Below are 25051 nucleotides of genomic sequence, written 5' to 3' on the forward strand. Positions count from 1 at the left end.
TCATTCAAACCTTGTGAAACACTTATATTTATTTTTGTCCCTATTTTATTCTACATAACATGAGCTTTCGTTCTATGTAACATTCACTGCCATACCCTTTTTTGTTCCGAAAATATTGTAATTTAAACATAATATTTTGCACCTTATTTTTCTACCTTAATTCCCAGTTTCCGGCATAATTGTATTTTTCCAAATTATCGTACGTTGTGGTCAGGATATTCACTTATTTATTCATGTACATTTTTGCACTAATCCGAATTCAGAATTCAGAGTGTTCCAACTGTCTTGTCTCCTCTCACTCGCGTGCTTGCCAACCAATCTGGTCCTATAATAGAACTCTCTACCCCATCTCGAACTCACGCGTACTAGACTCAAGGTTAAACCGTTCAGCCTATTGCGTCAAGGTCATAATCTAGACTAGACAGATCAAGGTCAAGTCATAACCAAGTATTGACGGGGTAAAAGCGATTCAAGGTCATAACACCTAGATAGATTTTCTCCGTCGTTATACTCTATATTGGCACCTTCAGTCAAGTCATTTAGCAAAGCCCGGCTTACTTCGTGTGTTCTGACAAACAACCGTTTCAGTATATCGCACGCTCTACGATAACCCGAAGATGGTGGAAGCATTATGCATTCCTCTATAGCCTCTCGAGCCTTTCCTTTACAATAATGAAACAAGTACAAGAGCCGTTGGACATCGTCTTCAACCTTGGAAACCACATATAACTCAAATTGTCTAATAAATTTCCAGTGTGTAGCTGGTTGCCCATCAAAAGTACTTAGCTCTACCTTTGGAAGTTCAAGACCTACACTTGGAGATGCCAAGGTCACTTCCTTCTTCTTCTTCTTCTTCGTTCCTGGATAATCTAACAGTTTTGACTTTTCTGGAGACTTTATCCTGAGGTCATGAGAAGGGCTCACGAACCTGTGAACGTGCTCCTGTTCTCTTTCATCACAATTAAAGGCAGAAGATAATCTACTACATATGTTCTCGTTCAGCCTTAACGACCCGAACTCTCTCTGAAAGCACAGTAGTTGTTTCCTCTGTCTATCTTTCAAGTCTCTAATTTCTAATAATTGTCTTTCTTTCAACTCTGCTAAGGTAATCCTAGAGCTAATTTTGCTATGTCGACTTACTAAACTAACATTAGAGCCATGACATGAAAATGCATCTAATTTGACTTGCCGTACATCTGGAGGTGCATCCGATTGTATTTCTTCGTGGCCCAATGCTAAGTTTTCGTTGATCTTATTGCGCTTTCCAGGCATTCCAGTGTTTGTCACTTGAGATCACTGTTCGTTTGAGGAGCATGAGAACTGAAAAACGTAAATATGTGGAAGATTTAGCAATGACGGCGGAAAAGGCTGCAAGAGAAGGAAACATGAGACAACTGTATGATACAACAAAGAAACTCTCTGGAAATCGCCGCAAACCAGAACGACCAGTGAAAAGCAAGGAAGGCGAGGTAATCACCAATATTGAAGAACAACGAAACAGGTGGGTAGAACACTTCAAAGAACTGTTGAATCGACCAGCCCCACTGAACCCACCCAATATCGAAGCAGCACCCACGGACCTCCCAATCGATGTTGGCCCACCAACAATTCAAGAAATCAGCATGGCCATCAGACAAATCAAGAGTGGCAAAGTAGCAGGACCAGACAACATTCTAGCAGAGGCACTGAAAGCACACGTAGCGGCAACTGCAAGGATACTCCACATTCTCTTCAATAAGATTTTGGATGAGGAACAAGTACCAAAAGACTGGAAAGAAGGACTTCTGATCAAAATACCGAAGAAAGGCGATCTCAGCAAGTGTGTTAACTACAGGGGCATCACTCTTCTCTCAATACCGGGAAAAGTCTTCAACAGGGTATTGTTAAACAGGATGAAGGACTGCGTAGACGCCCAACTTCGGGACCAACAGGCAGGATTCCGTAAGGATAGATCGTGTACAGACCAAATCGCAACTCTACGGATCATTGTGGAACAATCAATTGAATGGAATTCATCACTCTACATCAACTTCATCGACTACGAAAAGGCATTTGATAGCGTGCACAGAACAACACTATGGAAGCTTCTTCGACACTACGGCGTGCCTCAGAAGATAGTCAATATCATACAGAACTCATATGATGGATTAAACTGCAAAATCATGCATGGAGGACAGCTCACAGATTCCTTCGAAGTAAAGACTGGTGTCAGGCAAGGTTGCTTACTCTCACCCTTTCTCTTTCTCTTGGTGATCGACTGGATCATAAAGACATCAACATCTGAAGGGAAGCACGGGATACAGTGGACTTCTAGGATGCAGTTGGACGATCTAGACTTCTCAGATGATCTGGCCCTTCTATCCAAAACGCAGCAACAAATGCAGGAGAAGACCAACAGTGTAGCAGCAGCCTCAGCAGCAGTAGGTCTCAATATACGCAAAGGGAAAAGCAAGATTCTCCGATACAACACAACATGCACCAACCCAGTCACAATTGACGGAGAAGATTTGGAAGATGTAAAAACCTTTACATATCTGGGCAGCATCGTTGATGAACAGGGTGGATCTGATGCAGATGTGAAGGCGTGGATCAGCAAAGTAAGAGCAGCATATTTACAACTGAAGGACATCTGGAACTCAAAGCAACTGTCAACCAACACCAAGGTCAGGTTTTTCAATACAAATGACAGTTCTACTATCCCACGGATATCCGTCTCCGAAGGTAAGGTCTTAACAAGTACGGAGCTAACACAAAAATCCCCCATGAAAAGATCGTGTGTGGTCAACCTTAAGCAGTTGTCTCTTGGGCACTGCGGTCAAGCTCTCAGGTCTCTAAGACCACCTTTAATCGAAATCCTTTTTCAGGTACCTCCAGAAGAACCCTTTCATGGTGTGGGCAACCGGGAAGTGATAACCGCCCTCATACCTCTAACGGCACTCAAGACCACTGACTGACTTAAACTGTCATGACTACATTTATCAGTGAAAAATTCTATCATACAATCATAATGTACAATTACTGACAATATTACACTTATTATCCTGCTGTAACTTTCTTTTACTTTCTTCATAAAAAATGGTTGTATCTTCCTTAACTGAGAAATTTCTTCTGATTGTACCTTTCCGTTTCCCCCATTACTATTATTATCATTATTATTATTGCACTACCTTACACTAATCTGTTCGTTATTGTTTTCTTTTCTCTTCGAATTCTCATTGTTTTGTGTGGCGCATATATATTTGGTACCCTCTTGTACCAATATTTATGTGTTCAAATAAATAAATATTGTACATAACGTTCCCACTGAGTTGAAAGTGATATTTTTTCTTAGATTTTAACCACCAGAATAAGAGTTACCTTACTGGTTAAATAGTCAGTGAGACTACAATTTGTGAACGACCTTTGAGCGATGCCAAAGTGACCTTGAGAGTGTTTACCTATTTACTAGGGTTAAATGAAGGTTATAAAGCAGTTTGAAGAATAAGGATTATGGTTCACAGTTGATGGTTAGGGTTAGGAATTAGATTTAGGGTTTTTTTTATCATGAATTGACATCAGCTAAAATGCCAAGACGCTATTTGACCAAATGTGTGGGTAAATTCCGCGCCAAAATTCCAGATCTGTTATCGTAAACTTGATTGGTTCGTCCATAAATTATATTCTCGCCATTTTGTCCCCAGAGGTTAGGTTTGAAATGATGAATGGCTTTAGCTTCATCTGTGAACGAATTTTTGTTATACAAACTTTCTTTGACCCAGTTGTTTGTAGATGATGATTCTCGTGGTGGTATATGAACAAGAATTAACTATGTGTTCACTCCTCTATTTTACTATAGACTATTAAATGTAGGAAAAATGCCTATAAATACGATTGTACAGTAGAGGAAAATGATATCGTCAAAGAGAAAATTTGTTTTGTTCATTTTAATTAATTATAACTTGAAAAAGCTCATTTAACTAACTTGTGCTGCATCTGTAAGACCCCATAAGCCATCAAACGAAACAATACCTGCACGTATACCACATTTTCTATGTGTAGCTGATAAATAAACTGGTCCAAGTGGAATAAGAGGACGACGTCCAGGAGCAAATTTATTCAATTTTATTTCTGAGAATAATTGTAACACTGAATTCAAGTGTACACCTGTACCAGGTACAATTTGTCCATTACCAAATGATGAACCCATGAATATATTACCAACAACAGTAAAACTAGTTGAATCAGTTGTTACAATACCTGTGCTACCGATACTGGCACCTTCCTGATAGTAGGGCAGAGATTTATTAAAAATGTAATAAACAAAATAATTGTTATGCTCAATATTCCAATGGAAAAGACCAACTTGAAATTTCTTCAAAATATTCATTAAATTAAATCTCTGTTAAATTATAGTTTGGGGATATATCTTTAGTATATAGTTCAAAGTAAGTAGTTGTTTTAAGTGACAAGATCAATCCTTAGCGAGATTTTATATTGTCATTCATTTCATTAGAATATTGCTCCCAAATGCCCTGGTACGGTCGAGAGTGGGAAGTCAGATCTTCCTCTCCAAATGCTCTCACATGGCCACGTTCATACAACCACTGCCAGGGAAGTTCTACTCACTGTCTTCTTGCACCACGGGTGTTGTTTATGAAATCGAGAGGACGGAAAGCGAATGTTGGGTGCTTTAACCGGGTTGGTGGATATGAAGGATCTATAGAGGGAAGTTGGAAAACCTTGATTGAAAACCAATGGTCCACATGGGCTTCAGTATCTTGATGGAGCAACTGGCGTATGAACCAGTAATTGGTTACCAACTACCATGGGACTGCTTCATGTGACGTTGCCCCACTGCCTTGTGGATTAGATCTTTAGACCAAAGGTTCGGGGCGTGGCCCCCTCAGAAAACCACCTGCTTCTATTTGGGCACCTGGGCAGTATCCCAGCCCTCACATAAATCGAATGATTTATGTGGCGCATATCTATTTGGTGCCTCGTTGTACCAATATTTAATGTATTTAAATAATAGTGATAATAACATTAGGATAATAAAACCATTATGACAAATGATTTGCAATTAGTACTGTTATGACCTTGGATGTCTGACTTTTCGATCACACGACTTATCTACCAATCCGGATACGACTTATACGAATCTTCACACTAGGCCAACCAATGACGTTTAACCGGTGTGGGCAGTTTAGTGTCCTTATTGGTCCTATGTCCTACGAGCCCTTCCACTTGAGTCCAGAACAAGATACCAGCTTCTGAATCAGAGCAGATCAGACCAGAATCAGAGCAGATCGTTTATTTCATGCATACTTGGTTTATATATCAATCACACAGACCGCAACGTACCATAAAATAGGAAATAATATTTGTACACAAATAAGCCCAAAAAGTGGCTGTGAATGTGGGAGGCAGTAGTTAATAAACTGAACATAACTTAAGAACCGTAAATCGTACAATAATAAATTATAGGCCAAAATAAAGCTTGTCACAAGAGGGATATAAATATACATAGTGTAATTGTTGAGTAGTTATACAATAAGAATATTAGTCCATGAATAGTCCTCGGAAGTTACCTGTAATTTAATCTCCACTCGGATATAACACCTACCCTTTTTTTTTTGAAAATTCCAACTTTAGATTCTGATTAAAAAAAAAAGAATTATATGTGACTTTAAATTCCTCAACATTCTCCTCCTCCTCGAAATAATGTTGGGTCCTTATGGCTCCAAATTACAACTAGTAGGACTTTATTTAAACCATGTTTCTCGTATTGACTGGAGAAGCCACTAAAAATGACTAGATGATGATGAACGGCCTTTGATCTGAGTTCATTATTTTCAAATTCATTATGAATCTCGTTAGCAGATAACGAGTCATTAAGAAAGTCAACGTCTAACAGAATTAAATTAGATTTTTGGCCATCATTCGACTCAGCTGACATATTTCCCTCATTGTTATAAGAAGTTTCATCAAAATCATATGCATTATTCTGAGAATCAATATCTGGCACACTGTCATTAGAAATGGGATAAGTTGACTCAATATAAAATTCTGTCTTCCGGTGATTTTGAGTAACATCTGGTACAATTTTGTTCATCGTGTTGCTCCAGTTATTTTCTGAATACGAGTCACCATAGCTTTCTCGACTAATAGCACGTGGACTACAATTTTGTTCGAGCTGACGTTTATTTTCGCAGCTAGACAGTACCAGTAGTGTTTCATTTGATTCTGGACTCTGGGCATCATCTACAGGATCTGGCTCCTGATCATCTGGTATTGTCACAACTTCATGTGCATTTAGCACAATATTTTCTTGCTCTGAGCTGGACACGTTACCAATATTACGTTTTCCTTCTGGTATAGAGGGATTTGAATCCTGCACAGGATATGCTTCTGAAATGTCCATTACTGCACCATTATCTGCATGATATATAGATTTCTTATTTTCTGCTTGAATGCAAAGTCTGCCCAAAACTGTTATAAATAGCTCTTGTTGCAAGGCAAACATCTTCTGCTGGTGCTGTAATATTAACCGCAACTGTCCGAAAGAAATCGACATTTTTTTTGCCAATAATATTAGCTCCAAAAATCACCGGCAATTATACAGCTAATTTATTTCCAAAATCTGAGTCACCACTTGTATTATTATTATTTCTTTGTTGCCAAAATCCCCGTCGCCAATTGTTATGACCTTGCGTCTCCCAATTATTTTGTTTTTGCCAAAATCCCCGTCGCCAATTGTTATGACCTTGGATGTCTGACTTTTCGATCACACGACTTATCTACCAATCCGGATACGACTTATACGAATCTTCACACTAGGCCAACCAATGACGTTTAACCGGTGTGGGCAGTTTAGTGTCCTTATTGGTCCTATGTCCTACGAGCCCTTCCACTTGAGTCCAGAACAAGATACCAGCTTCTGAATCAGAGCAGATCAGACCAGAATCAGAGCAGATCGTTTATTTCATGCATACTTGGTTTATATATCAATCACACAGACCGCAACGTACCATAAAATAGGAAATAATATTTGTACACAAATAAGCCCAAAAAGTGGCTGTGAATGTGGGAGGCAGTAGTTAATAAACTGAACATAACTTAAGAACCGTAAATCGTACAATAATAAATTATAGGCCAAAATAAAGCTTGTCACAAGAGGGATATAAATATACATAGTGTAATTGTTGAGTAGTTATACAATAAGAATATTAGTCCATGAATAGTCCTCGGAAGTTACCTGTAATTTAATCTCCACTCGGATATAACAAGTACTCTTCAAGTTTTCTTCTTAAATAAGATTTTAGACTTACCGATTCCGTTTAAACTTTAGGTATTAAATTCTACTGTTTACTTTAGTAGAGAATGATAATATTTAATACTCCTCTGTTAAAAAATGACTATAATAAATACTTGAATTTATCTACATTCAGCGTAAAATTAGAAATTATTTTGAGCATATGTGTTAGCGGGACATAGATTGGATTAAAGCACGTTTCGTACCACGACTGCGTTGGTGCACGCTGATTGGTTATTTCTTATCCAATCAGAGCTAGTGGATACAAACATAGTATCTAAAATACTGGCCTCAATAATTATCACACGCCTAACTAAGACTCGTAAACTACAAACACGAGAGAATCAAGCTGGCTTTAGACCTGATCGTGGCTGCATCGACCACATATTCACCATTCGTCAGGTTCTAGAACACAGGCATACCTATCGGCGTCCGACGATGGTGGTCTTTCTTGACTTAAAAGCAGCATTTGACTCTGTAGACCGCGAGACTCTGTGGCAGTGTCTGTCATTGAAAGGCGTACCTCAGAAGTACATAAACCTTGTGAAGGCTCTTTACTCGAACACTACTAGTCGAGTCAGGGCTTATGGCGAACTGTCATCTACTTTTGCAACCTCAAGTGGTGTCCGTCAAGGCTGCCCACTTTCTCCATTTTTGTTTAACTTCATCATAGACCTATTGATGGAAATAACACTCTCGTCGACTGAATTCTCGGGTATTGATCTCCTTACAGGAGGTCCACTTATCGACTTAGAATACGCAGATGACATAGTCCTGTTTGGTGAAGACGCTGACAAAATGCAGAGTCTTCTGGTAGCACTAAGCAACAATGCCAGAATGTTTGGGATGCGCTTCTCTCCCTCTAAATGCAAGTTGTTGCTTCAGGACTGGTCTGCGTCAACACCTGAACTAAGGATAGGGAGTGAAGTAGTCGAACACGTTGACAACTTCACTTATCTTGGAAGTCTGATCAGCCCTAATCGGTTGGTGTCTGACGAAATCTCAGCACGGATTCGAAAAGCTCGTTTGGCTTTTGCCAACTTACGCCACCTTTGGCGGAGGCGAGATATCCATCTATCAATAAAAGGACGAGTATACTGCGCGGCAGTTCGTTCTGTTTTAATTTACGGCAGCGAAACATGGCCCTTAAGAGTGGAAGACACCCGTAAGCTACTAGTATTTGACCACAGATGCCTTAGAAATATTGCTGGCATCTGCTGGGATCACCGGGTAAGTAATAGTGAGGTTAGACGCAGGGTATTAGGGAATGATGGTAAATCAGTTGATGAGGTTATGAATCTTCATCGACTGAGATGGTTGGGCCACGTATTACGTATGCCTGAACACCGATTACCACGACGTGCAATGCTAACCGGTGTAGGGGATGGTTGGAAGAAAGTTAGGGGCGGCCAAACCAAAACGTGGCATCAGTGCTTAAAGTCACTAACTTCTAGTCTGAGCCATGTTGGTAGATGCAGACTACTTGGTTGTGGTCCGCGTGACTTTCGTAACCAATGGTTGGAGACCCTTGGTGACATGGCTCAGAATCGATCACAATGGCGTCGGTGTATACACTCTCTGTCTTCTCTTAAACTAAGAGATTAAAATCACTTCATATCTTTCTTTCTACGAACTAATTCTTTCTTCCTATACTATATCCTTATTGCAATCTTTCTCCTATATATTACCACCTTTGACCTAACCACTCCTATGAATCCGGTGTTCATCTTGCTGTGCTAATGAGGTATGGCAACCTGGACCGATGCACATATGTGCCTGGTCCTACGTTGTAGCTGACTGACTGACTGAGTGGATACTTGACGAATACTCTAGAATCTTATCATGTACAAACTATAAATATACTAAGGTTTCTCTTATTGTGCTCTTATTTCCATCTAACCTTGTTATTTGGAATATGATTTCGTTCATGTTCAACCGTGTTCTGATTTGGAGACTTGTTGAGTGAATTACTCACTATTATTAAAAGTGCAACTATTTCATAATAATCTTAAGAGAAGAAAATAACTATAGATAGAATAACTGAAAACATTTCATTATATTTAGTAAATCAGTTTAAACTTGAATCTTATCAATTACTCATTTATTTTTATTCATTTTAACACACAGATACTGGTACAAGGAGACACCAGATATATATGCACTATACAAATCTCATTTGATTTGTGAAAGGGCTGTGATACTGCCCGAGTGCCCAAATCGAAGCAGGTGGTTTTATTAGGGGGCCACGCCACGAACCTTTAACCTAAAGATCTATTCCACAAGGCAGTGGGGCAACGTCACATGAAGCAGTCCCACGATAGCCGGTGACCACTAATTGGTTTATACGTCATTTGTTCCATCAGGGTGCTGGAACCCATGTGCACCATTGGTTTCGAATCAGGGTTTTCCAACTCCCCTAGGTAGACTCTCCGTGTCCACTAGCCCGGTTAAAGCACCGGACATTCGCTTTTCGTCCTCTCAATTTCGTAAACAATACCCCCGCCACGAGAAGGCAGTGAGCAGTAATATATATATGTTATGTAATGAAAAGATTTGAAAATTTGTTGAAAGCACCTTATACAACAATGAGTTGAGAAAAGGGTCAGATCATTCAATTTGTTAGTAGACCTATTTGACAACATGATATATAAGTAGTCTAGTTTAATAGATCGTGTATTTTTAAACAGTTGTACAAACATACTTTCTTAAATGTCAGAGATCTGGAATAGTACGTACACAACAGTCGATAAAACGGTTAAAATCAATTCATTATTTTAAAGCTTAAAATTTATTCCTATGTTAATATGTCATTATCATGAGATGAAATCTTAGTGTTTACCATACATTTGATTGAATAAGTTGTCAGTACTGTAGCAGTATGAATGCTAGATTTCGATCTCATCAGATATGACAATACTTACATACAACCGATAAGTTACATGTCGAGATGAGGCAAGAATTGTGTATTAAGTTGCCAGTGATTATGAACTATTACAAGAAAAACTAGTTAGCATTGTGTTGTACGCTCCTTATGCGGACAGATATAAGTAGTATGTATCAGGCATCGAAAGTAGAATTCTTACTGACAGAAGAGAAAAGAAAACAGAAAGCAATCAAAATAACAGCAGGAATGGAATAAAATTGTAGTTAGTAAGAGATAACTCAAGGAACATGTTCAAAAAGTGCATAACATAACTGATTTCCCCTGCCCAATCCTTCGTGCATTACAATATATACATATGAAAGAAAACAAATACATAGTTAAAGAGAAAACAATATTACTAGTTAATAAAAAGATGTGTTTCCAGTGTAGTTGTTATGGTTTTTGCCCCTGTCAACTATAACTTGACAAAATCACCGATCAGAATACTGACTTACATGATTTTGTTCCTGTGCTAAACAACGTCAACCAGTACTAGTAGTGTTAAGTCAACGTTCAATTCTTATTGGTCCTCGACATAGCAGCTTCTCATTTAGCCCTGTCCGTCGAGTCCAGAACACAATAATATATTTCAAACGTACGTGGTTTATATGCAAGCAGACCAGACCACATCATACCATAAAATGAAAAATAATGATTATACAAGATCAAGCTAAAAGTGGTTGTGAGTATAGGAAACTATAACCAATAGATTGGGAATAAATTAAGATTAGTAGATCTTATAACAGTAGTTAATAGGTCGAATGAAAGTTTATGGTTAAATGAATATGAATATACAGATAATCTAGTTAATTAATAGTTATCCAATAAGAATACATGTAATAACAGTCCATAAACAATCCCTAGCAGTTACCATTCATTTATTCTTCGTTCGGATGCAACAATTTATTTATTTGAACACATAAATATTGGTACAAGAGGGCACCAAATAGATATGCGCCACACGATATTTGTGTGTGTGTGTGTGTGTGGGCTGTGATACTGCCCGGGTGCCCAAATCGAAGTAAGTGGTTTTCTTAGGGGGCCACTGCCCGAGCCTTTGACCTAAAGGTCTAAGCCACAAGGCAGTGGAGCATCATGAGGAGACGCATTCCCATGGCAGCCGGTGACCAACGATTGGTTCATACACCATTCGTTCCCGCAGGATACAGGAGCCCATGTTAACCGAAACAACATAAAGCCATGCAAAATCCAATTATGAGAAAACCTATGAATTTTTGTTGTCCAAGTTGTTGTTATTATTGTACCATTAAAACACAGAGATGTACAATAATGAGAGATGGAAAAGTACTTGATGCTAGATTACTTACTTATCAGTATTCACGATATTCTATTGATCAGGTTTGCAAATGTATTTTTATGATGCTAATTAACTTAATATGTATATAAAGCCAAGACAATCTATTTGATTCATAATTTGTAGCTGATTGGGATCCCATTCCTCAGCTATTTCATAATTTATCAAATAAAAATACTTCATGGATGAAATGTTCAAGGTTTCAATGAAAAGCGTAATGCTCTGTTTGATTAACGGATATCAGCTTGTTTATTCGGTGAGAAATGGTTGATTACATTCTGTATATGGTAACACCTTATCTTCTTCTTAGAGGTCCGGCTAATCCAAAAAAATAGATCTTGATTTGAAGATTTAATGGGAGAGGTCGAAAAAATATTGATAAGATCACCTAGCTACAAGTTCTTTGGAAGTATGGTAAAGTGATTAGCGAACTAATGCGAAAAGTGTATTTAGCAGCGATAAAAATGGAAGATGTCTAGCGTCAGGAATTTTAGCGCGAAAAAAAATAGAAATTCGAATTTACGAGAAAATAATAAGTAAACGAGTTTAGGGGATTCAAAAATGTCAAGAAGCAACTGAATTGAGAAATACGTATAGAACTATTTCACTGATAACACTTAAAGAAATTTATCTGCTAACATATTTAACTTACAGAAGTTGTTTGAAGGACGTCTAGTTGTGAATTTTCCTTTACCACACGATCATCTAGAATACTAGCTACAGTGGCTTCACGTACAGACTTTGAGAAGATACTGTCTAGAGCAGATGCAGCTGCTACACCTAAGTAAAAAAATACTGTCCATCAATCAAAGTTTTATTTCCAAGATTAATAATAATTTATTCAATAGATGTTTGTAGTGTCAGTTATTATGTTAAGCTCACATACCTTATTCTAGCATTCGGACAGCCCATTCTATTAATTCTACTCGAGTCACATTTTAACCTCGTTAATTATTCGCTTATCAATCCTCACTGTTTTTATATGAAAGAAGTGTGTGTACATTTCTTATCCCATTCATCACATGTCTGTAACTTATTTTTGTGTAACTATAACTATTAATTAACACTTGGTTAAAGGGGAGTTGGCTTACACGCCATCTCCACTGCGCGTCGTATTTCTTCTCTCTATTCCATTCGCTTTATATACAAAATATATGTATTCAACAGTCCATTCTCGTTATCTGACTTATTTAATTATGTTATTCACTGAACGCGGATTAAGTCTATAAAGGCATACGAGGATAGGCGGCATATACAATTCAATAACAATCATTCATGAAATCTACTTGGAGTCAGAACTCGGGCCACTAAAGTGGAGAGCCCTTCAACAAACATCGTCCGATCTAAATGACGACAAAATAAATGGCCCCACATGTTTAACAAATCACAGTAGAATTAACTGTACACATATCCACAATGGACGGTAGTATAAAAATGAAAACTCTACACACACCATCTGTTTTTTAGTTTGGAATTACCCATGTATTTTCTGAGAGACATTCATAGTTACTGGAAAGTTTATTACCATTGCTTACCTACGGACAATTGGTTAATAGTTGTTGTAGCCATTAAGTTGTACACTGTATAAATCCACGTCATACATAAAGGAAATTAATCCAATGCTACGTGAAAGTTATAAAGACATACCAGAGTAATGGTAGTAACGGTAGAATAACAATAATTTGAGAACGACTGAAGTGATGTATGGGACCTGGTGCAGTGGTTCAAGTTGCCACATCACATATCATCAGCGGTAAAGAAATAACTCAAAAAGGGTAGAAGGCAATAAAAATAGTTAGGACCTCAGCTACAGTTATCTGAAAAAAAATTCAGAATGAGCAATATTTCTAAAAAACTACTTGTTAGAGACACACACAAAGGCAGATATATATGTACATATATATGACTAGAAAATTTAAAAAATCTGGGTGACTTTTTACCTCGAATCAAGCAATATTGTAGTAGTTACTTGAAACCAAATTGTATTGCTACTGGGTGGTAATTTTATGTTATTATACAACAAAAGTGGGTAAATGTATACACTTACTTATTGTAGGATCACTCAGATCTCCAAGTGTAGTAACTGATGCTTCAGCTAAACGAGCCAGTTCCATAAGACGATGCAAGTAGACAGCAGTCACAATTGGATCTTGTTTGAGTAATGCTTGATGATCAAGTGGAGTGAGTGTATCTTTAAGATCTAAATTGCTCAGTAAGAGTAAAATATACGGACCACCAACTAATGGAGGTGGAAATGATTCCAATGTGAAACCAGCGAAACCCATCTGAATAAAAAAACATAGAAATTATTGTAATTTAAAGAAAAGTATATGAATATACAATTTAATGGATATCGATTATCAATCGAATCGGTGAGGGTATCCGTTTTCATGGGTGTCTTGTGAATTAAAATAGTAGGTTGATAACGTTTCAATATCCCAAACTATTCATCTGGTATTTGCCAAGGTATTTTTCAATTTAGTGAAAGTTACCACCATAAAGTCACTTTCATTTCGATGACTACTGAAGCTACTACTTATACACTTATAGAACACTGAGGTTCGGATTCAATGGTGTACATTACCAAATTCAAACAAGTAGTGAAACGGTTTTCGGGCTGAAGTCAATCTGTGGTATAAACTACATCGATTCTGGACAATCTCTACATACCACCTTCAATTCAATAGTAATATACACATTAGTAGCCAGCTTTTACAGGGATTCTTGAAATCCTAGTGTCAACCCGTGACTGGTGTAATTTAACCAAACTGGGAAATGATTCAGATATCATTTTTAGCATAAGGGTGAAGGCTGTACAATATCTCGAATTGATTGAAGTTAATAATATGGACAAAATGGGTTAAGATTCAGTGGTCTGCCTGCTGAGACTAGTATGATCTGGAATTCTGTGTGGTGTGGGAGGTCGTAGATAGAGACTGTTAAAACATTCCGAATTACAACGAAACAGCTGTTTAGTTTTTTATAGCCTTGAAAGATTCTTTCCAATTGTGCAAATAATGTAATAAAATCATCCTGCTCTCTCTTAAATAACTAATCTTATGTTTATTCACCAAATGTATTCTCATAAGCTTATACATAAACAACTGACAATCTCTAAAGTGAAGTTAATCCCTGTAAAATTCAAGCGAAACCATTACAGTGGTCAGGTATGCTTTCCTTTTTGTTTACTCCGTTGAAGAAATAAGGTGAGGACTGAAATAGAATGTATGCATTAAATATAAATTATAGCATAAAATGATATTTATAGACCATACAATAATTGACACTCAATTAAGCTTAAGTTATAAATGACATAATAAATATTTATCTGTCTTAGAGCTTATCTATTCCGACTTCATCATTTATTTATTTGAACATATACACATTGATACAAAGGGGAACCAAATACATAAATCAAGTGATAACTAGCCGGGTTTAAAGTTACAACAAAAACAATGATAATAATAATAGTAATAACATACTTTGATTGCATTTGGACGACTAACTGTATAGTTCTTCAAATCTTCTAATGACCATTGAGAATCTTGTTGTTTCATATAATCAACAAATTGTTTATTGAATGTATTCTCATTAGTATTATAGAAGTATTCATCACGTTGATTAGCTAAATGTTGTAATGTATTATGTAAGTCAACCGATGGAGAATATGGGGTATTTTCATCGATTAATTGATTTAAAATTGGTTTTAAAAAGTCTGGTGAATTTAATGTTCTTAATTTATTCGCGGCTTCGATTAAAGATTTACTAGGCTAATAGAATTAAGAGAAAAGGAAAATAATAAGTTAATTAAACAGTTAAATTTTTATTTCGCTGGTTCTCGTCAGCTGCTTACAACCTGTGATATTTAAAATTATAATTACATACTTACTTACTTACTTTCGCCTGTTACTCCTAATGGAGCATAGGCCGCTGACCAGCATTCTCCAGCCCACTCTATCCTGGGCCTTTTCTAGTTCCATCCAATTCTTGTTCATTTTCCTCATGTCTATCTCCATTTCCCGGCATAATGTGTTCTTTGGTCTTCCTCTTTTCCTTCGGCCTTGATGATTCCATGTGAGGGCTTGTTTTGTGACGCAGTTGGGTGCTTTCCTCAGTGTGTGTCCTATCCACATCCAGCGCTTCTTCCTGATTTCTTCCTCCACTGGGATCTGGTTTGTTCTCTCCCACAGTACGTTGTTGCTAATAGTATCTGGGTAAACGGATCTGAAGTATTTTGCGTAGATAATTGTTAATAAACACCTGTATTTTCTGGATGATGGCTTTCGTAGTTATCCAGGTTTCTGCCCCATACAGTAGAACTGTCTTGACATTTGTATTGAAAATCCTGACCTTGGTGTTGGTTGACAGTTGCTCTGAGTTCCAGATGTCCTTCAGTTGTAAATATGCTGCTCTTGCTTTGCTGATCCACGCCTTCACATCTGCATCAGATCCACCCTGTTCATCAATGATGCTGCCCAAATATGTAAAGGTTTTTACATCTTCCAAATCTTCTCCGTCAATTGTGACTGGGTTGGTGCATGTTGTGTTGTATCGGAGAATCTTGCTTTTCCCTTTGCGTATATTGAGACCTACTGCTGCTGAGGCTGCTGCTACACTGTTGGTCTTCTCCTGCATTTGTTGCTGCGTTTTGGATAGAAGGGCCAGATCATCTGAGAAGTCTAGATCGTCCAACTGCATCCTAGAAGTCCACTGTATCCCGTGCTTCCCTTCAGATGTTGATGTCTTTATGATCCAGTCGATCACCAAGAGAAAGAGAAAGGGTGAGAGTAAGCAACCTTGCCTGACACCAGTCTTTACTTCGAAGGAATCTGTGAGCTGTCCTCCATGCATGATTTTGCAGTTTAATCCATCATATGAGTTCTGTATGATATTGACTATCTTCTGAGGCACGCCGTAGTGTCGAAGAAGCTTCCATAGTGTTGTTCTGTGCACGCTATCAAATGCCTTTTCGTAGTCGATGAAGTTGATGTAGAGTGATGAATTCCATTCAATTGATTGTTCCACAATGATCCGTAGAGTTGCGATTTGGTCTGTACACGATCTATCCTTACGGAATCCTGCCTGTTGGTCCCGAAGTTGGGCGTCTACGCAGTCCTTCATCCTGTTTAACAATACCCTGTTGAAGACTTTTCCCGGTATTGAGAGAAGAGTGATGCCCCTGTAGTTAACACACTTGCTGAGATCGCCTTTCTTCGGTATTTTGATCAGAAGTCCTTCTTTCCAGTCTTTTGGTACTTGTTCCTCATCCAAAATCTTATTGAAGAGAATGTGGAGTATCCTTGCAGTTGCCGCTACGTGTGCTTTCAGTGCCTCTGCTAGAATGTTGTCTGGTCCTGCTACTTTGCCACTCTTGATTTGTCTGATGGCCATGCTGATTTCTTGAATTGTTGGTGGGCCAACATCGATTGGGAGGTCCGTGGGTGCTGCTTCGATATTGGGTGGGTTCAGTGGGGCTGGTCGATTCAACAGTTCTTTGAAGTGTTCTACCCACCTGTTTCGTTGTTCTTCAATATTGGTGATTACCTCGCCTTCCTTGCTTTTCACTGGTCGTTCTGGTTTGCGGCGATTTCCAGAGAGTTTCTTTGTTGTATCATACAGTTCTCTCATGTTTCCTTCTCCTGCAGCCTTTTCCGCCGTCATTGCTAAATCTTCCACATATTTACGTTTGTCGGTTCTGATGCTCCTCTTCACTTGTTTGTTTACTTCTGTGTATTCAGCTTGTGCCTTGGTTTTCTCTGCTCTTGTTCGACTGGTATTGATTGCTGCCTTCTTGTTCCTCCTTTCTTGAATCTTGTCCAGTGTGTCAACGGTGATCCATTCCTTTTGATGGTGCTTCTTGTGGCCCAGAACCTCATGACATGTTGAAGTGATTGCCTCTTTGATCCCCTTCCAGTTGCTCTCCATAGTAGTTCCTTCTGCATTGAGTAGATCATGAAAGGCCTGGAACTTATTGCTGAGGACTATCTTGAATTTGTTGAGTTTCTCAATGTCCTGAAGAAAGGCCGTATTGAACATTTGTGATGTTGTCCGCCCCATAGTCCAGTGCTTCTTGAGTTTCGATTTCATCTTGGCGACCAGCAAGTGATAATCTGAGGCTATATCAGCTCCTCTCTTGGTTCTCACGTCCTCCTGAACTTTTTGTTGATGCAGATATGGTGGATTTGGTTCTGCGTAGTGTGATCCGGTGAAGTCCATGTGGCTTTGTGAATGCGCTTATGTGGGAATATGGTGCCGCCTATGACCGTTTATTGAAGGCACATAGATTTGCAAATCTCTCACCATTTTCGTTTCTTTCTCCCAGTCCGTGTCGTCCCATGATGTCTTCATATCCAGTGTTGTCCACTCCAACCTTGGCATTGAAATCTCCCATCATAATAGTCAGGTCCTTTGTTGGGCACTTCTTGACGACTGACTGCAGCCTATTGTAGAATTGATCTTTAGCTTCTTCATTGTAGTCGTTGGTAGGCGCATAGCATTGGATGATGTTCATTGAAATACCCTCTTTCTTTGTTTTGAACGAGGCTTTGATGATCCTTGGTCCATGAGATTCCCATCCTATAAGTGCGCTTTGTGCTCGTTTGGACAGCATCAATGCAACTCCTTGTGTATGTGGAGCATTTTCTTCTTCATGGCCGCAGTATAACAGGAGCTCTCCTGAAGTTAGTCGTTGTTGTCCAACTTGCGTCTAGTGTATTTCACTGATCCCAAGCACCTCTAGGTTGCAACTCCTCATTTCTGCAGCGATTTGGAAGGCTCTCCCGGTGTCCCACATTGTACGAACATTCCATGTACCTAAATAAATGGTTGCGCTGGTTGTCAGAAGGGGCATCGGCCTCGTAACTTCCGAAATAATTCGGCTTTCATTATGAGGCGTCATAGTTCTTCTAAATGAAGACCTTCTGACTCCCAGGGCAGAGTTTAAAAGGTTTGAATAATTTTTTCTGGTTAGCGTTTTTTTAGTGAGTTAGTTTTTCTATGGGATGGGGTCGCAATCACCAAACCCAACCCTCCTCCGTTATCCTAGCTTGGGACCGGCAGTAGCCCCCGGAGGGACTCCAGACGGAGTTCATAACTACATAATCGGTTTAAATTACTTACATGAAAGAGTTTGATTGGAAGTTATATTAAAGACATATTCGTATAGTATAGCAAGAGTGTAAATAAATTTAATAGATTGAATATTGTAAATATATACCTTATGTGATGAAAGAACATTCTACAACATTGTTGTGACAACAGTTCAAATGGTTAGAAACAAGTAAACATTGATAGGAATAAAATGAGTAGAGTTCAGTTAATAAAATAAGATTATTAATTTGGAAGATAGTTGAAATAAAACTCAATGATGTGATAAGTGCAAGAAAAGGAAAAAAACATATTTAGGTACAGCGAAAGAGTATTTGTCACCAAGGCAAGGAAAGATTAATAACCATCTCCTTTTTTAACATATAAATCAGGCTTTTGGCGTCTGATAGCAACTGCTTCAGCAAACTTCAGAAGACTGGAGTTCGGTTGCTTACTAATCACCTTGAATGATTGTAGGGTATCGACCTGATGTCCTGTATCAAGAAGATGTTTGGTGATTGCACTATTTAGAGTCTTTCTTTCTCTTGTTCTGAGGCTTTTTGGAACATGTTCAAAAAATCTGAGATATGCCCTCCTTTCTGTTCGGCCAATGTAGCTGTTTTGGCAGGTACATGTAAATTTATAAATACAATTGGCGGTAACATGAAAAGGATGCTTATCAACCTTTGATTGAGTTATTGAACATGTTGTTTTATACAGAATTTGAAGTTTGGCCGCCGGATGGGTTTTGGCTAGCGCAGTATTCAGTCTCCTGTTGATTGTGTTTGCAACCTCGTCACCTTTGAAGTTAAGATTTATAGTAATTTTTTTATTGATCATAATTACTTCAGTATTGTTTTCTTTACGCCTTTTATATTGGTCAATAATCTTTAGTGGGTAAAAGTTGTCTCGTAGGCATTTTTCTACGTTCATTAATTCTTCTTCCAGTTTGTCAGTGGTACATATCTTTTCTGCCCTATAAAATAGTGTTTTAACTAATGCCTTCTTGTAGCTCAATGGACAAAAACTATTGAAATTCAGGTAAATGCCATCCCAAGTACTTTTTCGATAAATCGAACGTTGGACTGTCCCGTCTCTCCTACGCCTTATAGCAACATCAAGAAAGTGGAACATGTCATTCTGTTCATGTTCCATAGTTACCACTGACAAACTGGAAGAAGAATTAATGAACGTAGAAAAATGCCTACGAGACAACTTTTACCCACTAAAGATTATTGACCAATATAAAAGGCGTAAAGAAAACAATACTGAAGTAATTATGATCAATAAAAAAATTACTATAAATCTTAACTTCAAAGGTGACGAGGTTGCAAACACAATCAACAGGAGACTGAATACTGCGCTAGCCAAAACCCATCCGGCGGCCAAACTTCAAATTCTGTATAAAACAACATGTTCAATAACTCAATCAAAGGTTGATAAGCATCCTTTCATGTTACCGCCAATTGTATTTATAAATTTACATGTACCTGCCAAAACAGCTACATTGGCCGAACAGAAAGGAGGGCATATCTCAGATTTTTTGAACATGTTCCAAAAAGCCTCAGAACAAGAGAAAGAAAGACTCTAAATAGTGCAATCACCAAACATCTTCTTGATACAGGACATCAGGTCGATACCCTACAATCATTCAAGGTGATTAGTAAGCAACCGAACTCCAGTCTTCTGAAGTTTGCTGAAGCAGTTGCTATCAGACGCCAAAAGCCTGATTTATATGTTAAAAAAGGAGATGGTTATTAATCTTTCCTTGCCTTGGTGACAAATACTCTTTCGCTGTACCTAAATATGTTTTTTTCCTTTTCTTGCACTTATCACATCATTGAGTTTTATTTCAACTATCTTCCAAATTAATAATCTTATTTTATTAACTGAACTCTACTCATTTTATTCCTATCAATGTTTACTTGTTTCTAACCATTTGAACTGTTGTCACAACAATGTTGTAGAATGTTCTTTCATCACATAAGGTATATATTTACAATATTCAATCTATTAAATTTATTTACACTCTTGCTATACTATACGAATATGTCTTTAATATAACTTCCAATCAAACTCTTTCATGTAAGTAATTTAAACCGATTATGTAATTATGATTTTAAATATCACAGGTTGTAAGCAGCTAACGAGAACCAACGAAATAAAAATGAATTCATTCTATTCTGCTAGAATGTTTGTTCTTGCTCTTTTCAAAATGATAAAGGGAACTATATGTATGAAACTGTTAAATAAGTGTTTCTTTATAGTAGATAATTCGCTCCCGACCGTTATTTCTACCTTGATGTGGTGGTTAGGACTGCCTTTCAGGACGAACCAATCGAACTATAATGGCTGGGACAATCGTTCATCAAGGTCCTATCATACCAGACAGGTTGGTTGAAGGACAGTAAGACTAAAAGCAACAAACCCAACGTCTCAAGGAGAAGTCGTACTGCTCACTGTACAGACGTGTGAATAAAGCTGATGATAATAATAATAATAACAGTAAAGTGTTTCCTTCAGACAACCAACATAACAGCGATGCTGCCTTCCCACAAGAGGGGGTGGAGCCAGAAAAGGTCGACCCTAAAAATGCACACTTCGCATTATCCCACGGATATCCGTCTCCGAAGGTAAGGTCTCAACAAGTACGGAGCTAACACAAAAAATTACTCATAAAAAGGTCGTGTGTGACCGACCTCAAGCAGTTGTCCCTTGGGCACTGCGGTCACGCTCTCAGGTCTCTAAGACCACCTTTAATCCAAATTCCTTTTCAGGTACCTCCAGAAGAACCCTTTGATGGTGTGGGCAACCGGGAAGTGATAACCGCCCTCATACCTCTAACGGCACTCAAGACCACTGTATTCATATTCAACCTCTACTGACAGAGATAATTCGCTCTTTTACAAAACGAAATGAAAATTAACAAGAAGTTAAACTGTAGACTTTTATTTAACGATGCCCACCTTGCTCCAGTATATTTAGTATATAATTAGTGGTGGAATCTAACGTGTGTATTTTCATATTTATTTAATTTAAACACATAAACATTGGTACAAGAAGGCACCAAATAGATATGCACTACATAAATCATTCGATTTATGTGAGGGCTGGGATACTGTCCGGGTGTTCAACTCGAAGCAGATGGTTTTCTTAGGAAGCCACACCCGGAGCCTTTGACCTAAAGGTCTAATCTATAAGACAGTGGAGCGACGTCACATGATGCAGTCCCATGGTATCTGATAACTAATAATTGGTTCATACGCCAGTTGTTTCATCAAGATACTGAAGCCCATGTGCACCATTGGTTCCCAATCAAGGTTTTCCAACTTCCCTCTATGGATCCTTCATATCCACCAACCCGGTTAAAGCACCCAACATTCGCTTTCCGTCCTCTCAATTTCATAAACAACACCCGTGGTGCAAGAAGGCAGTGAGTAGAACTTCCCTGGCAGTTGTTGTATGAACGTGGCCATGTGAGAATATTTGGAGAGGGAGAGCTGACTCTTCTCACTGTCGACCGTACCAGGGCATTTTGGGGCGCATTTTCATATAAGCCAATGGTTATCTGGATTCAACAGTTTATTGAATAATTCGTTAGATTTTTGATGAGGAAAGTATTGCGTTCAGTTCCTAGTGCAAACATCAACACTGAGATGCGGAGGCATATTCAACCAGAATGAAATCCACGTTTTGGATTCAGTTGCTAGTTACATATCAAGCAATAATACTAACAATTGTTCTATACAAAATTATACGTTTAATACAATATGGAAATCTCAGTAATCCGCTCAAGATTCACGTATTTCGTAGAAATTAATCGGTTGAAATTTCGAAAATCAATAAAGGGAAATTAAAAATTCTCAATAAACTAATGTGGTTTTAACAAAATTTTAATGTCAGTATAGGGTTGTGGAGATTATTAAGTTTCTTGATGAAGATCATGAACTGATCGATGTTCGAGTTGGAATCCCGCAAGCGGAGTCATGAATGCGCACTGCTGAGGAGTCCCACAATAGGACGATTCGGCCTTCCAGTGCTCCCAGGTTTCCATAGTGGTCTAACATCAATCAGTTTATGATCTCAATCGAAATTTTAATGTTAAAAATAAACATTTCATATAATTTACAGAAAGATTTAAATGATTTGAATAGTTTCATGAAACAGCTGATTTTATATTTAAACAGATTGATGCCCATTGATCAGTTAGCTCTTCACTGTACTTTTATGTAAGTCAAAAATGTATGTAAAGGGCTTCATTATTTGATAGATAACAAAATAATTCGTAATTACATTTCGCGAAGCAGTTTTATATTTCCATCGTTTAGAAAAATATAAAACATTAGAAGAGCAATCATTATTTATGCTACCTAGAAGACTGTATTTGTTTAACCAAATAAAGCTGGGTAGGTAGGTGTGTATGGTAGTATGAAAAAATAGTTAGCCAGTTGATAAAATTGTACTTCTTCATTGACTAAACTAATTGAAGATATTTACAAAACAATATACCAGCCACAGTCTAAATCAGAGGTGAAATAGTTACTGATATAAAAGTAGGTTTGGTAAAGGCCTGAAGTGACAAACTAAAATATGATACAAACTTATGAGGTCATCAAGTACTAGTTCTGAACCATATCCAGGAGTGTAGACTTCTTAATTGGGAACTATATGAAACAAGCTTAGAGTTTTAGTATTATTTCATATTCCTTATTCAATCACCACAATCTCTTACTGACAATATTCTTTATCAACAGGGTGATGTTACAGTACAGGTGAAAATCAAGTATATGAATCTGTACCTGATACATGAGTTAATAAAATGAGAAGAAATAATTATTAGTCAGTCGGTAATACAGAATATAGAATCTGGGACGAATGTTTATCAATCCAAGTTGTGAAACATTACAACAAAAGAGGGTGATAGGGAAAATCAACAAGTAGAAGAAGGATGAATAATAGTGATAATAATATCTATTACAATGAGAAGTTGGGCAAAAGAAATCTAAATTAAAGGGAACGAGTAACTGAAACCAAATAATGAGTAGCATGGAATGGGACAAACCTCAACGTTTAGAGGAACATAAAGAACAATTGCCAAACAATGTTTCTGGTCACAGATAACCATTATTACAGGAATCCGAAAAGGGTACCCTGAGATTACTGATATGGTTAAGTTCAGCAGTTATTTGCCTCGTGGTCTGATATTATATCTTCTATGGGTTACTACAATCCATCTTCAAATCAACTCCACGAACCAGAATTAAGCCTCGAAGTGTGCGGTATGTATGATTGTATAACAAATGTTTTAAGCATGTCAGTCGATGTATGTTTAAAGCACCATCGATAGACTTACCATTCTTATCTGAGGCTACAATGCTTAAATTCATGATCACTCAATTAATGGTTCTACCATACACAAGGTTTAGAAGACATCTATGTTTAAATAGTTGAAACTTGTACATACCTTTCATGTTCATTGATTATGATTTACAACCACATATCAACACAGAATGGACCCTTGTGCAGTGTGCCCTTCTCTTGATGAGAACACACATATATTGCTTGCGCCATAGGTGAGCCAAGTCTTTTAAACCAAAGCGAGTTTTTTTAATATTCAGGCAGAGATTTTATCAATCACCCATGTATTATGTAAAGTTGTAAACAAGAAATGTTTTCATTCATAAACAAATCAACAACAACAGAGTAGAATTATAAATATATTGAAAGTAACATAAAATTTGTGTAGATCTTACCATGAAACCGTTTTTAGTTAAATCGATCGCACCAGTGAAAAGATCCGACCATTTTAATGAACCAAATCGTTGATGTATAACTGCGAGGCCACGTACTAGAGACGGGATACCTACTAAACTTGCAGGTTTATTTTTATCTGGTTTATCTCGTTCTGTAGCACTATTACGAACAGGGCAAGTGAAGTCAAATAAGTGACTTAATTGTTTATTACGATCACGAACTAGTACAGCGCCACATCCTCCTAAACCTATGGTTAAAAGTTAAATGTAGAATATTTACTATTGAATATAACAGAAAAGATACACTTGACGGCAAAGATATCACTAATAAGAATTTATTAGTAGTAGTATTACAGAAAATGGATCATTCTAATAGTATAACAATTATGACTTTAATCTTGTCATTACACTGGAAAGGAACGAGGAAATAAATGAAAGCGATATGAAATATAGCAACTTGAATCGATATACACTTATATCAGGTCTTAAAACAGATGAAGACTGATATTTGTCAGCCGATAACAGTTTGATTCACGAACTTTATTTAAGGACGCATATCAAACTTGGAACACGATAAATGAAGTTTCTACTCAATGTATAAGTCACAAGATTTTATGCCTTATACATATAACTTCATGCGGTAAGCCTTAGACTCTACCTTGTGTCAGAGGGTTAATCATACC

General features: G+C 37.7%; 1 protein-coding gene across 2 annotated transcripts in view; it reads right to left on the bottom strand.

The window, feature by feature from the left end:
* The window catches only part of GGT7_1 (Glutathione hydrolase 7), a 58228-nt gene that overhangs the window by 28117 nt on the left and 5060 nt on the right, over positions 1-25051 (bottom strand). The window contains exons 3-7 of one of the 2 annotated variants that reach the window (XM_051215432.1): positions 24369-24616; positions 15012-15299; positions 13577-13814; positions 12182-12309; positions 3962-4261 (exon numbers count right to left, since the gene is read on the bottom strand). In XM_051215432.1, coding sequence (XP_051065935.1) covers positions 3962-4261; positions 12182-12309; positions 13577-13814; positions 15012-15299; positions 24369-24616 — 1202 coding nt within the window. Of the gene's footprint in view, positions 1-3961; positions 5477-12181; positions 12310-13576; positions 13815-15011; positions 15300-24368; positions 24617-25051 lie in introns of those variants that run through there. The other variant, XM_051215431.1, reaches the window with a different exon arrangement.

The sequence above is a fragment of the Schistosoma haematobium genome, chromosome 4, assembly GCF_000699445.3.
Source record: "Schistosoma haematobium chromosome 4, whole genome shotgun sequence".
Lineage (NCBI taxonomy): Eukaryota > Metazoa > Platyhelminthes > Trematoda > Strigeidida > Schistosomatidae > Schistosoma > Schistosoma haematobium.